Raw genomic sequence first — 16,332 nt, forward strand, 5'->3', positions numbered from 1 at the left:
AAGCTGAATATAGAATACAACAAAACGGTACTGATAGGTTAGCTGAATTTTAGGTAGATCATCTTGTTGAAATTTAAAAGATTGCACAGCATCTTTTTTGTTGTTGTTCAGTTGTACAATTTATATTTACTCAATAGTGAATCCTGCTTTTAAAAGTTACTCTCGAAAATAAGTCTCATGCACACACACACACACACACACACACACACACAAATATTATAATATAACATTATTTAATTTAATTTATTTATTTTTTGCAGGAGCAATTGGCTATATGGGAACAAGTGCCTTTGTTCGAAAAATCTACACGAATGTGAAAATTGACTAAAAGAACTGAAAACCGGAACAGTTAACATTTTAGTGTGTGGGGTGGGAAAAGAGTATATAACTTGCACACCAAAAGCGCAGGAAAATTTTTGTGTGTGGCACTGGGCACTCTGTGGGTCTCTCTCTTGTGGATCATTTAAAGCAACATCTGTTTTTATTGATCCTAGGTTCTTACTGACTTTTTCCAAATGTTCTCAGCAAATGTGTGGATTATATTCAGTAGGCATTTCCACAGTACATGCTTATCTTCCCAAAATTAGCTCATAAAGATGAATAGTCTAGCTCTCTTCAGTGAAGAGGACAAACTGTATTTAACTATTTGTTCCATTCAGTTCTAAAGGAAGATGGTTCTTAGAAGTTTCTAGTAAGTTATTGGTACAAAAAATAACTCTTCTGGAAAGATTTCTTCCCTTCAACTTTAGTGTTATTTGATAGGGCGAAGAAACACGGGTGCTACCCTAATAATTTGCAATGTTACCTATTATAAAATATACATGCATTTGTTTTGTTTTTTTAAGTCAAATATTTGCATGCATTCTCATTTTAATAGGACCAAGTTTCCATTTGTTCATTACAAAAAGTATATTGAACTACGGTATATCTAAAACCCATCCAAAGAAATGTAACAAATAATAAAGGAGTTTTCTGCAGTACAATTTTTATATGTCAGGAAGCAAACTATATGAAGATGAAGCATTCAACACATGGAGGTCTAGATTTAAAAACAAAATGAATGTCTACAGTGATTTCCTTCCTTCCTTCCTTCCTTCCTTCCTTCCTTCCTTCCTTCCTTCCTTCCTTCCTTCCTTCCTTCCTTCCTTCCTTCCTTCCTTCCTTCCTTCCTTCCTTCCTTCCTTCCTTCTTTCTTTTCATCAGCCCACCCCCAGTTTGGAATGTTTACTTGATGATTTAAAAGGGTAACAAGTGTATGAAACATTAAATGATGTAACTTAGATGTAGCTCCCAAGTGTATTTGGATGTACAGATTTACTAAAGAATACTTTTTTCTGATGATTCAGTATATAAATATGTGAATTTAGGTGGCTTTTTACATCTTGCCTGCTCTTGCATGAAATGTTGGGGATTTCCTTGCAGTACATATTTCATGTTTTCTCTTTACCTAAGCTCTTTCAAAAGCAAAAACTTGTAATTTATAAGAATTTGATTTTGTTTAGTTCTCTCTGGACACTTTAATAATATCTACAGCAATGTTGCTTTAAGTGTTCAGAAAGTTTCAAATAAACTTTTCAGACAAACTTTCTGATGGTGAAAAATAGATATATTTTAAATTAAAAGATGATTAGTTCATCAATCTTTGGAAAAACTGTTCTAAAAAAGTACATATATATTCTTCAGATACTAAACCCCAGGTTGTACTGAGCTATTCCCTAATGTGCTTTATTCATCTAAAAAGAATTTGCCTGGTCAAGGAAGAGACATTTTCCATAAGTATGCAGATGTTGTAAGTGAAAAGCAAGAACCAATGAAGTAAAGATAAGATTTTCCCCAAACTCCTGAAGATTAAGCTGCAATAAGAATTTAGAAATCCTTGTTTTTAAAGGAAGTTTGAAATAAGCATTTAGTATGTATTTTCAAGGCAAAGTTTGAAGCTAAACAATGCAGATTATTTCAAGAAACAATTTATGAGGGGCATTTGTTAATCCCAATTGGTTGTCTGTGTGTGTGGTATTGAACTATTTTACTGAGATGAGTTCACCTGAAGACTTTTCACATTGGAAAATAATTGTGCAAGATAAATAAATGCAATTTACAGTAAAAGAATTGCAGCTGATTGTTATATAAAATGTTATGATTACATTCTATAATTACCCTACAAGCTTTTACTTAGTTTCAAATGGGGCGCAGAGGCTGAGCAGGATAAATATAATTATACAGTATTTTACAATATTTCTAAGATAAGATTTACTGTATTACATGATTCGGAGTTTGATCTCCTTTTCTCTATTGAAATAACTGCAGCGTACTCTGTATTCATCTCTTTGGCATCTTTCCTCCCTAGAAGATAGAATTCATCTTGTTTTGAAAGGTTGTAAAATTCATCCTCAAAACATTTTTAAAACAACCTCATAATCCATCTGGTCCAGGTACCTTTCTTAATTAAGCTTAATTTCTTTTTATTGCTTCAGAAGCTTCCCTTTTGTTGTAAGTCCCTTCATACTCTATCCTTGTTCCTCAGTAATCCTCTGTAAATTTTGTTACTTAAGGTATTTATCTATTTTCTCTGATGAAATGGCATTTCCTTGTAAAAATTGGAATATTGATGGAATGCTTTCCGTTTGTATTGGCATACCATCTATTAATAAAGTATCTCTCTTATAATTTCAATACCATTTTTCTTTACTTTTTGTATTTTATATGCTAGCCATTTCCCTGGTTTATTTGCAAATTCATTTTTTAACTTTTTATAATTCATTTTTATTTCCATTTCTCTTAGTAAATATAATAGCTGTTGTAGAATCTTAATTTATTGAGATATGTTTATGTTCTCTGGAGATTATTTTAGTTCTTTTTATTTCATCCAGGATAGCTTGCAGTTCATTATTATATTGTGTAAAATAACTTTTAATAAAATATTTACTTGCATCCCAGACCATTCTTAAATCAGTACCTTTGCCTAAATTATTTTCAAAAATTTTTTCAATTTCTTTTATAATCCTCCACTATTGCTTCTTGATGTAATAACATTGTATTTAGTCTCCATCTAAAAGAATTAGATTTTCTTTTATACATTAAACTCATGGATTATGACTCAAAATATTGGTAATATTTCTACTTTGGAAATCTTAGTGGCCAAATTCTTTGAAATCCAAATCATGCCTATTCTTGAAAAAAAAATCTGTGTTTTTCAGGAAAGCAAGTATACATTGTTGAATTACCATTTTTCTGTCTCCCTGTATCAGTGAGTCCTAAATTATCCATCAGATCAAACAAAACTTTTGGTAATTTGTCTTGAGTGATTTTAATGTTTTTCTCAGACATTCTGTCCAGTTGTGGAGCGATCACTCCATTCCAGTCCCCCAGTCAATCATTAATACAAAAAATTCCTCTCCTTTATAAAAAATATATTTTCTTCATTTGGGGCATAAATTTCCAGTATCAGTGTAATAGTCCTGTGCAAATTAATTTTCATCCACTGCAACAAATTTACCATTTATTTTATTTGTCAAATTTCTACACTGTCCATCTTACCTAGGTGACTAGATTCTGTTAGGATAGTCTTATAGTAAAGTAGATTTAGCTCATCCAATAATATTTCCTGTTTGATATACCTAGGAGGGCTGACATGAATTTTGCAAGTCTGAAAATATAAAACTTCCTGCTACCTCTTTCAACTGCTTGGTGCATTAGGGCGAACCCTTTCCAAGATTCTTTAACGTTTAAGTATTTATAATCCATTATCAAGCAAAACATATTTTTAAAAATTGATACTGTAGCACTTAGTTCAGTATCATCCCTTTCAGGTTCTTGTTATACCTATTGGACTTTTTCTGTACAGGTAGTCCTTGACTTATAACCACAATTGAGCTCAAAATTACTGTTGATAAATGAGACACTGCTTAAGTGTATTTTGCCCCACCTTACAACCTTTTAAGTAAATCGCAATAATTGTTAAGTTAGTAACAAGGTTATTAAGTAAATCTGGGTACCCTATTGACTTTGATTGTTGGAACGTTGCAAAAGATCACCTGATCCCTAGACACTGAAACCATCTTAAGTGGGAGTCAGTTGTCAAGCATCTGAATTTTGCACACATCACTGTGGGGATGCTGAAACTATCGTCTGAAAAATGGTCCTGTCACTTTTTTCATTTTCATACATCATAAATGAACTGTTTTAAGTCAAGTACTACCTATAGAAGGGGTGTAAAAGTCGCTTCGTCACAGCATTGTCATGTTACGTTTTGTGACTTTTGCCCCTTTGCTAAACCAAGTATGGGCGTGGCCAACGCATAAAGCATCTGGCCCTCAGGCCACAAGTTTGACAGCAAACTTGCGTTGTCACGATGTCATCGCATGACGTATCTTGACTTTTTTCCCCTTTACTAAACCAGACATGAGTGTGGCCAGTGCAACACATCCGACCTGTGGGCCGTGAGTTGGACAGCCTTGACCTCCACTAATACATCTATTTGGATCTCATCCAAAAAATTTCTAGAAATTGCCTGGCTGCCTGAATGAAATTTAGTCAAGACCTCTGCTGTTTAAAAGTAAAGATTACACGTTACAATTTGTCCCGTGGAATGAAATCTTCTGCTTTAAAGTCTTAGTCAAAAAAAAAAAATCAAAACTCTTCTTTTATGCAAAACTTTAATAAGAATTTATTTAAGAAGAATTATCTGTTGTAAAACTTGATCTCTTGTCTTCTTGATAAAGTAATCAAAGCACCCCTTTGAACTTTTTGTGTTCTCACAAATTTAGAATTTATTCTAAATACTTTATCAATTTTCTGTATCCTCCTTTTTCCAATCCCAAAATTTTTCAAGGCTTTAATAAACTTTTCTCTAATGTTTTCATCAGAATCCTTTGGGAGTACTCTAAGTCTCAAACAAATTCCTTTTCTCTCAATTCCAATAGAACTAGATTATCTAGTTCTTTTTTCCACTCTCTGTCTATAAACCGGTCATATGTCAACTCATAAAACATTTTGTATACACGTTTTATAGTTGTCAACAGAAAGAATGGGGGAGGGGGAGTTTCAAAGAGCAGGCAGCAGTGTGGAATCGAAAGTACATTCCATTCATATTTTCTTCAGAGACTGATTAGATGACTGAAGCTTCTGCCAAGCAAAAATCTAATTGGAGAGCATGATTGACGACTCTTGGCTATGGACGTGTTTAGTTGGATAATACACCCAGAGGGGTGGGGGGGAAAGCAGGATCAAGGGTGATAGTGAATTACATATCTCAGAGTCGGCTACGCCCAGGCTAATGCCAGCATGTTAACTTCTAATAAATCCTTTGAAGTTTTGGGAGTGTGGCTCGAGGCTCATGATTTAATTGGAGTAACTGCCGAAATCCTGACATCATATTCTTGAAAAAGTTTACTTTGTCATTAACTTGTTTTACCTCTACTTGTTTTCTGAGCTTTTCATCTTAACTGCCTCTTTCATCTCCACTTCCATCTTTACAAATATTTTTTAAAGCCCTCAATTTATTATCAAGTGATTCATCTATTAATTAATTACATCAAAAAGTGGTTAAGGAATGAGGTTTAGTTTAACTTTGTGTCCCTATAATAGGCTGTAAGTTTGGTTGAATTCCTGCTCCTCTCAGACACTCAACTCATGAGTTGACTTCAAAAATCTCCATCCCTAAAGTCTACTTACTATCATGATCATTCCTTTATCCTAAAAGACTGCCCTGGCTGATCTCAATTGGCTGTTTTCTATGAGGATCATGGTAGATTAGATGTCCTTGAAGGAGTGAGGATGGCATTATGGTATAACCATTCTATTAATCTATAAAAGTAATCTGCCAAAGGGCACATGACAAAAACTATTAGTAAGTTCAATCTATTTTATGATACCATGATACAAAAGGGTTGGAGCTTCAGCATGATGCTGCCTTCATCATTTTCAAAGCTTTGAATCCTTCCAACACCTCTGATATTGCCACTTATATTATACTACTAGCAATGCTAATTGCTAATAATAGATACTACAATATGTACTGTAATCCAAAGTAATTTGGGTTTTAGAAGCTTTCACCTAAAAGTTATTTCTGGGAATTAACTTGAAGGATTACTATAATTTGTAATTGGGGTATTATTTTACAGTGTTGTCCATTCTTCTGTCTTTAGAAATTATGCCAAAAAGATCCAAATTATGGCCCACATTTAAATTAATTCTTGACACTTGATAATTAATAGTGTGTTTTTGCATATTTTTAAAAGGAGGCTTTTCAGTACTTGTATTTCTTGAATGACTTAATAACAGTGAAAAAAATTGTAAAAGGAAATTTTTTGCATTAAAATATGCATTGATAAAAAACAGCATTAGAAGAATTAAAGTTAACTAACAAGTTTGAAAATATTCCAAACCTCTTACTTTAGTGCACAAAATAATAAATGAACAAACATCTGTACATATTTGTCAAGCCCAGATTTACTATATCTTGCTATACTTTCTGTGCAAACGTTCTTTGTTTATACATTATATATATTTAAAATTCTCACCTCTTTCTGCAGATCTCATCAGTTTCATCCAATCATTACTTTCTTATTCTTTCAACCAATTCATTTTATCTATATATATTTGTTTGAAATTTGATAGTTTTTCTCTATATGATGAAATGATCATAACATTTTTCATTCATATTGGTCATAAATGTGGTCAGTCTGCATTCTTTTGTACCATTTATTCTTAACCCTAATACTGCTGCTTTTACTACATAGACTTAAGTTTATCTATTGTATTCAACTTTAAAGTATTTCCTGATATATTAATTTTTCATTTGTATATAACAAGGTGATCAAAAGCATATTTTTCCATTCATTTTTGCAACAGACAATTTATCTTTTTACCAGTAATTGCATATTTTAAAATGTTGCTCTTTCCCCAAGTTTAATAAAGATTCCAGCAAAATGCACCCATGCATTTATTTACTTGACCTTTTACCATTTATATTCATTGCATTTTCTCCATCAAACTGTTGGTCTTTAATATATTTTCCTTGTTGCATCATATATTCTACCTTAAATTGACTGCAGATGATACAGGTTCTCACCAATATGACATCACCTGTATACAAAACTGCAGCACATGTATTTCTGATACATGTCCCCATGCACATTGTAAAACAATGGAAACATTGATTATTTTCATTGAAGCTTTACTCTATGCACATTATACAGTACCTTATAATAATCTTTAAAGCAGTCATTCTTTTATATTTTTTCTTTCTCATCCACAGCCTTTCACTTCATTTTACCAAGTGTTGTTCCTACTTCCTATTACAAGAAAGATTTGTTTCAAGCACTTTCCACGTCCTCTTTCCTTCCAAATTTCCTATTCAGTGTATTAAAATATTTTTTCATACAAAATTCATACTTTTGCATCTTGCAGTTCCAATTTCTTTCTTTCCCTTCTTTCTCCAGTTCTACCTTAACTCTTAAATAACATCAAAATCTCACATTCTGGTTGTATACTTTCTTTGTTCTTCCAGTTTTTCATTATACATAAATTATGCTTTTCTGCTCTTTACCACATCCAGTTATGGAAAGACGCATGCTTAGGCCTCAGATTCAAAATTGACCTTTTTCTAAGCAGATAATCAAATTTCACTGGAGGTAGTCCTCGACTTATGACCACAATTGAACCCAAAATTAGTAACATGGTTGTTTAAGTCAATCTGGCTTCCCCATTGACTTTGCTTGTCAGAAGGTTGCCATGACCAGAGGACACTGCAACTGTCATAAATAAGAGTCAGTTTCCAAGCATCTGAATTGTGATTATGTGACCCTGGGGATGGTACATTATGTAAAATGGTCACGAGTATGAAAAAAGGTTATGAATCACTTTTTTCAGTGCCGTTGTAACTTTGGTCACTAAATGAACTGCTGTAAGTCAAGATACACAATTTTATTCTGCTCTCCAAAATGTCCCCATCACTTTTTCTGTACTCTCATCTTGTTTCAACTCATCCATTCATTTTGCCTAAAAGAATAATTTATTACCCTTCAATGCACTGATTCAGAATATGAAATGATGTTCCCAAATCTTCTCCTGATTGTTTCAGGAGTACAGCTATGAACTATATCTTGAGTCTTATTCTTGTATACTGATTAAATGAAAATGGAATTATGTGATTAAGTAAACCAATCAGAGATAGTCTTTGACTTAAGATGTTTAGCTTAGCAACAGTTTGAAATTACAATGGTCTCATCAAAAGGCTTATGACCTGGATGGACAGTTTTGACAGCCTCTCCCCCACCACCCTGCAGTCATGGGTGCCATTTTGGGTGCTCAGCAACTGGCCTGCATTTACAGCAGTTGTTGGTATCCTGTAGTCACCTGACTCCAATTTACTTTGGGGTTTGTTTGTTTTTTGCTGGAATCCAGTGTTTGTTTCCAGCAAAAGATACCCATTGCTTAATGACTACCACAAAAAGGTCATAAAATTGGGCATAGTCACATGATGACCTACTTAACCACAGAACTTTCAACTGCAATTCTGGCTCTGTTATGGTAAGTGAAGGACTACCTGTAATGCTTTGGTAAAATGATACATTTCATCGCTTGACAGTAATGTTAAAAATCATGTAATTAAACAGCAATTAAAGAAACCATGACACAACAAAATTAAATAATATGCTATTAACTAGGCTTGTAAAAGTGGCTTTGGAACTCTATCTATATAAAACAGATGTAATTGAATTCCTTTTAACCAAGGTAAGTGTCAGAATTCCAAGTAACAAACTCCAACGCAACAAACACCAAGGCAAGCATTTTCTCAAAGTTCCATTTTTTTTAGAGTTGTCATGTTGGCACATCTGGGAAAACTCAAATCTGAAAATTCTGGGTTTTCCCTTCGTAATTGAAAATCAAAACCCCATCCTTTGCACCCATCAGTCCATCACATGGTCCAATCTCCCGGTCGTCCCAACTGGAGACATTCCTCCAACCAGTCCTTCCCAGGTGCGGGATAACTTGTCCTTGACTCAGAAGAAGAATATTGTTATGTCTAAACTTCTACCTCTGTGAGATTCCCCCCTCCCAAATTCCTAGGCACTAAAATGTGGCAGTGTGGAAGCTTCTAAGTAAAATATGACTTCCAAAGCTGACAGTAAGTAGGTGTCTTATTCATCTCTATAGGTAACATTTTCTAGCATGGTCTTATTCCTACTAATAGACAAGTGTAGCTTCATGTTAGGTAGCAGCCTTCTTCCATTTTTATCTCTTGCATTCATGTTTTGTCTCATTCCTTGTGTCCATTGAAATGGGCTCATTCAGTATATGTCACCCCAGCCAGGTCAACAGTACAATTGCTACATTCATAAACAGCTTTGGTTATTAGTCATAAAGTGAGTAGACATGAGCTTGAAGAAATAAGAGGAATGAGGAAATGTATTTATCCCTCAGACAAGAATATATCATTAAAATGAAATTCCCTGTTTTAAACCACTTTGGATATGAACAGAAGGCAGTGAAAATCACAGAGAGTAACAAAAGGCTTGTAAAAATGCAACTTACTCAAACCATGGTATTTTCCGTAGCCTTATATGAATTGGGCACTACAGAAACAAGACAGCAAAGTAAAATTTTGCTATGCTCTTATACTTATGGTAGGCATAGTACAGAGATAGCAATAACAGGGATGAGGAAGAGTGTAACGCTCTAAATCCAGAGGAATTCCCTCCCCAGGCAGTTTATAGGTTGAATAGCACTATTTCTTCTAAATGCCATGTGCACCTATACTATTTTCATTAGGTATCATCTAAGCCAGGGATCCCCAACTTAGAATAACTTTGTCACTGAATGTACACTAATTAAAATTTCATTGCATACAGCTCTCAAAAGGTCACTGCCTCCAATATACACTACATAAACATGACTAAATAAATACAAAATTATGCATATACCCACATATATGACACAAAGCACAGTCTAGTTCAGATGTGTACATGTACATGGTGAGAAAAATGAATCTTGTGAGTTTACCAGATGGATGGCATAGGGAAAAAAGCTGTTACAGAATCTGTTAGTCCTTCTAAAAATATTTCAAAACCTCATCCCAAAGGGGAGCAACAGAAACAGACCGTAAAATGGGCGTGTAGGGTTTTTAACAATGCTTTGAGCTCTAAGCACATAGCGCTTATAAGCAGTATCCCAAATAACTGGAAGCGAGCTTCCTATAATCTCAGCTGTCCTTACCACTCTGTGTGGACTTTCTGTCTGAGGCACTGCAACCATCAAACCAAACAGTGATGCAGTTTGTTAAAATGCTCTCAATTGTGCCTCTGTAAAAAGTGGCCAGGATAGAAGGAGAAAGATGTGCTGTCCTCATTCAACGCAGGAAATTCAGATGCTCGTTTGCACGCTTCACTAAGAATGATGTGTGGATAGACCAGTTCAGATTGCAATTATCTGCTCCCCTAGAAACTTAATACTGTTGACCACCTCTGCAGTTGCATCCTTGATACTGAATGGAGTATGACTATGCTGGATCTTTCTAAAATTTACAATGATCCTCTTTGTTTTATTAATATTTAGAACCAGGTTAATTTATTGTACCAGAGCCTTCACTTCTTCCCTATAAGCATCTTCATTGTCATCCCAGATAAGAATGGGAACCCAGCCGCTCAAGCAGCAGGCAAGGGAGGAAAGCTTTATCTGGCATGTGTGGGATCTAAGTTGCATGTGAAACCATCTGCTCTCGCCCCCAGTCTGTGGAAAAATTGTCTTCCACAAACTGGTCCCTGGTGCCAGAAAGATTGGGGGCACTGATCTCAAAGGCTGCAGTTGGCATTATCGATATCTTCCAGGCTCCCTTCTTCCTTCCTCCCCCATTGCAATATCTGCCCTGCTGTCCATGCAGTTACCCTGCCTGCCAATTTGGATAGCTGCACAGACTTCCCAAGGTATTTCCAAAATTGGGGCAGGGATTCCCGGCTCTGCAGTTGTGTCAGAAGGCCATGTACATACATGCCCACCACCTTGGCTTCACCACTGCAACCGCTTCCCCAAAGGTCCACATCATCCCATCCAAATGGTTTTCCCAGCAAGCACCAGCAGGAAAAGGTCTTTAGGTATCCTTCAGTGTCATGATTTATCTCTATTGTTTCAAGGCAACGCTGGAAACAAAACTAAACTGCTTGTCTGTGAAGGTAAAACGTAAAACTTTGCTAAGTTCATTCCTGTTCACAAAAACTGCCTACGCACTAGGCTACTCTGCAACAGGATTGGCAAACAGTCCCAAAAACATGGGTCAGTAAAAGTCATAGGGGGAGGGGAGTGTTAAAAAAAGGTCAAAATAGTAACTGCAAGCTCTACCTCCTTAAATATAGCGTGAGACACATAAAAAGGCGTAGGACTTTAATCTTGTAGTTGCCATCTTGACTTTTTTGACTTCTACAGATGTTCCTAAAGCTCAGACCAATTTCAGCTTTTTTTTTCCATTTAGCTTTTTAAAATGGAATACCTCACTTGAATCTTTAGGATTTCTGTTCTCCTCCTCCCTAGCTCCAGCTGTTAGGCAAGTGTGTAACAATGGCTAGAAATACGGGAAAAGTATGTCTGCAAAACTGCCAATAATGTGTCTTATATGAAACATTGTGGTAAAGCAGTATTTATTTCACCACCTTTCACATGCTGACATTCATCAACATATATGGGGAAGGTAGGGGATTTTATACCAGGGATCATGGTCTAAGTCAGGGGTGTCAAACTCAATTTCATTGAGGGCTGCATCAGTATTGTGGCTGCCCTCAGGTGGGCTGGGGGTGTGTGGCCAGGTTGGGCGTGGCCAGCTTTGATGTTGCTCACATCGGGGGTTTGCCCTGCGGCAGATTGGGCAGGGCTGGGGGGGATAGAGGGGTCTCTGACAGAAGGGAAGGGGACCAGGGCAGGTGCCGGGGCCTGATCCACTGGAGGAACAAAGACAGAGGGATTGCTGTGAGGCAGCCTAGCTGGTCACCATCGCCACTGCACACTCTGCCCTGCAATCAAACCTCATTCTTCAGCAAGCCTGCTGCCCGCTGCCCCTCCCACCCACTCGTGAAGGCCCTGGCGAACGGGAAAGACGGGGAGCCTCTATCCCCAAGTGGCAGCTGTGGAGATCACAGTCTGCACAGTGCAGGTGGGTCCAAGCCCTACGACTGCCAGGCTGATGTTTGAAGCAGCAGGCTGAGGCACCTGTCATTCCCCCGTTGGAGCCTGAATCTGTGGGGGAAGACGAGCCGGAACTGGAGCCAACAGAGATCGAGGGGGCAGCTTCATTGGCTTCAGAGGAAAATGGGGAGAAGCAGGCCGAGTCAGTCCAGGGCCTTTCAGGATTGGGACGTCTTGTAGGCAGGGAGGAATGGGCAGGATGATCAAGAGAGGCTAAGCAGTGAACATGTCAGATCCCTAAAGTGATACTGCCATTCAACTGGTGGGAAGGAGGGAACTTCAAATGTAATTATTTTATACCACTGACAACTGCTATTTTATAACCTTTATCCTGGCACCTAAGCACCCTGAGATTTTCTCACCTTTGGGGGAATGTACAAGGGGGGAGGGCCATGTGGGTTGTTTCACTCCAAAAGCTGGTGGAAGATGACCCTGGGAATGCGTGCTTATCTGGTTCTCAGGATTGCTGTTATAATAACCTCCAAACCTGTGGATTGGCTAAATCCACGTTGGACTGGAGGGAGGGGTTTCTAAATGCCTTATTTCTAACTGTATTGCCTGAGGGGATTTAGAGTCTGTTTTGCCTTTGTTCTGCTATCACTTCAGCTCAATAAAAGGTTCCTTTTGAAATACTAAGTTTCAAGAGTTTTTACTTTCTTGAGTGAGAAGGAGATGCAGAACCTTACAGAACATGAGAGACAGAGCTCAGGCGATGAGCAGGGACCACCCTCTCCTGATCCTCGAGCACGGAGAATGGAGAGAAGGCAAAAATAGCACAGACGGACCCAGCTACTCAGGAGGAGAGCTCCCTTGCCCCTTTTCACAAGGCACACCTGGGGACTTAAGGAGACATTGTGGAGAGGGGCATTTGTCAGGAACAAACACTGAATTAATGGAGTGTTGAGTGCCAATGTTAGAACTTTCCTGAATTCCTTGCATTCTTTATGGATTTCTGCATACTTGCCTTGGTCCTTTGCTTCCTGGACTCAACTTGCTCTGCTGGGTATATTGCTTTGCGGTCGTCGTGCTCACAGTCTGGACTATTTGCAGCCAGAGGCTGTTTCAGGTGTGTGTGTGTGTGTGAGCACTTTGCTCTGGGACTTGCCAGAAACGTGGGAGCATTTGGGGAAATTTGGAGAAATAAAAGGGCAGTTGGAATTGCCAGCTGTCTGTGTTGCCTCTGCCGTTACCCGGGTCATCACAGCAACCAGATGCTCAGATGGTCACACGGCCTGCCAGATACACAACTACCTGCTCTGTCCCAGCCGTGGCAGCTGCAGGCAAAGACAGATTGTGGGGTTGTGGTGAGGCAGCCCAGCCAGTCAACACCATGCTGCAGCCTCTGTGCGCTAGGCTCCCTCTCTCAAACCTCATCCTCCAGCAAGCTTTCTCCCCACCCTTCTCATAGTGGGGGCCAGTTGGGGTGGGGAAGGCGATGGGACTCCAGGATGTGGCAAGCACGTGAGCGCTGGTGAAAGTGAAGCGCTCAGACTGCAATCAGCCTGTGGGGCAACACAGTCCCTGGGGATGCCAGGTCCCGGGCACGCTCACCACCTGAGCACACGCCCAGGAAGCAGGGCCAGGGTGGCCCCTCATGGGCTTCAAGGAAGCACCGTGGATCTAAAGCCCTGCGTTCCAGCCCAGATGGCTGCCAGCCAGTTGTAGATTGGTACCCGGCCGGCCTGGGCTGGGTCGAGACACCGTGGGCTGGTCCTTCCCTGATTCCAGGGAAGCCCCATGGTCCAGATCTAACAAACTCGCGAGCCGAATTGGGCCTCCAGGCCTTGAATTTGACACCCCTGGTTTAAATTAGTGAAATTATTAACTGCTGGCATGCATATAAGGACTAATAAGAATATGCTTAGTCAAAACATAAATCTTGTATGGAGGAGAAATGAAGGGACTTCATATAAAAACTACACAGAACAAAATTGGACCTCTAAAAAAAATCAGAACATTGGCAGCTAATATTCAAGACTTTGATTGTGGGGAGCAAAGCAGTCAGAATAAAGAAAGTAATTTTGTAGTATTGCAACAAAACCCCAGTGATTTTTATGCACTGAAGGCCAAATCTGGCTCTAGACTCACGCCTCATTATGTGTATTTTTCCAATGAAACAGATCAAGACAAAAAAATCATTTTATAACAATTTATTCAAAACATTCTAATTAAAAAGGATTCTTCTCATTCAAAGGGGAACCTAGATCTTCAGCTTTCATTTTCTTTTATAATTAACACTTCAAAAAAATACAAAAGAAAAGTTGATTAGACAGGACAAAAGTACCTAACTCTTTGCACTGGAAATCAGTTACATGGAGTTAAACTTGTTACATGTATGTCCATTTAAATGGCTCTCACATAAGTAGTGGTATAAGATTTAGCATGTTAATGAGAATAGTTTGTTCAGAGTTCACAAAGAGACAAACCAGACCCAAATTAACAAGTTTTCTCTGTCATTGGGAGACAAACTACAGACAAACAGTTTCTATTCTTTCTTAACCTGGACAGGAAAAACAGTTTTTAACTGGCAGTTTAGGAATGTTAAAACTTATCAATCAACCCATACCAAAATAGAATAAAGAGCTTTCTATATTCCAGTCTGCAGTGATTTGTAATGTATTAATATCATTTTAAAAAAGGAAAAATAAATCAAAATACAAAATAACTGTAAGTTGGCAAGTACAACAATACTACAAAGTCCAGGTGTATGACATTCAATACATAATGGCATTCACACACACACATATGGGCAGCACTTGAGAAATGATGAGCTTGAACAATTAATACAGAGTGGTGTTGGAAGTTAAAACCTACCCCTCTCCTAGGAGAATGAAATATTTTAGGATATACTAAAAAGTCAGACTATTTCCCCTATAAGAGAAGTAGAAACTCAAAGAGGCAGAAAGTCACCCCCAATCTATTCTACATAACAAAGATCTACCTCTTTCAGGCAGAGCCATAATAGGATTTGCCAAAAGCCCTTTCATTACATCATCACCCAGCAAGAGTCAACCAAGCCTGGGACTCAAAAGACAACCTACAATGTTACCCCTGCATGGCCCTTTGGGAGTCTGACAACCAATCAGAACACAAGCTCAAATTCAAAGCCCAACAGAGCAGGGGTCACCAACCTTGGCAACTTTAAGACTTGTGGACTTCAACTCCCAGAATTCTGGGAGTTGAAGTCCACAAGTCTTAAAGTTGCCAAGGTTGGAGACCCCTGCAACAGAGGGCATAAAACCCAGGCGCTTTCAGCATCTCTTCCCTTTTCTGCCCAGGAACCCATCCTGTTCATCAACAAACCATCTTTCCAAGAAGCTTCCATGTTTCCAGTGTGATGCCCAGAAGGATGCTTCTTCCATCAGTGGCAAACCTGATAAATCTGATAAGAGATTCCCATGACTGGAATAGAGCAAAAATACATAGCAGAAGTAATAGGAAAGGAACTGTAATAAAGATTAAGAATATACATTGCTGCTTAGAAATACACTTGGCAATCTATTAAAAACCTATTAAGGTTTTTCAAACTGCACCAATGGGATCATTGGTTCTGTGAGAGACCTTAAAAAAAAATTCACTTGGAACAGATGGGGGGGGGGAATACCACATTTATTTATTTATTTATTTATTTATTTATTTATTTATTTGATTTGTCAATTGTTTACAAGATAATAAGTATAAGTGTATACATAGTTGTGAATACATGAGATGGGTACATATAAGAAAAATAAAAGAATAGAGAAACAATAGGACAGGGACGGTAGGCACGTTGGTGCGCTTATGCACGCCCCCTACAGACCTCTTAGGAAAGGGGTGAGGTCAATGGTAGACAGTCTAAGGTTTTGTGGAACCAGATTTTTTTTAAAAATGTAGCAGGTCCCACAGCTTAAAATTTGAAACAAAGCATCTGGAAGGAGTACTATAAAAGCAACACTGTTGTGGTTCTATTATGACCCACCCAAACCAGGGAAGGGATAACTTTCCAAAGGTAAGTGCAAATCTTTCAAATAGGCAACAACCTACAGTAGCAGGATGCTTCTGCAAAGTGTTTCTCAATTTCGGTAACAAATGTGCAGACTCCAACTCCCAGAATTCCTCATGCAACATTTTGTCCGAGGCATTCTGGGAGTTGAAGCCCACACATATTAAATAGTTGCA

At 38.0% G+C, this 16,332-nt stretch overlaps 1 protein-coding gene across 1 annotated transcript in view; it reads left to right on the forward strand.

Annotated features, from left to right (window-relative positions):
• The window catches only part of TM9SF3 (transmembrane 9 superfamily member 3), a 67,174-nt gene extending 65,068 nt beyond the window's left edge, over window positions 1-2,106 (forward strand). Inside the window, exon 15 of the mRNA XM_087963734.1 lies at window positions 261-2,106. Coding sequence (XP_087819860.1) covers window positions 261-328 — 68 coding nt within the window. The 3' untranslated portion in view covers window positions 329-2,106. The remainder of the gene's footprint in view (window positions 1-260) is intronic.
• The last annotated feature ends 14,226 nt before the right edge of the window (window positions 2,107-16,332 follow it).

The sequence above is a fragment of the Notechis scutatus genome, chromosome 4 (genome assembly GCF_049901735.1).
Source record: "Notechis scutatus isolate UNSWTSFEM ecotype Mainland chromosome 4, rNotScu1.2, whole genome shotgun sequence".
In the NCBI taxonomy this organism is placed as follows: domain Eukaryota; kingdom Metazoa; phylum Chordata; class Lepidosauria; order Squamata; family Elapidae; genus Notechis; species Notechis scutatus.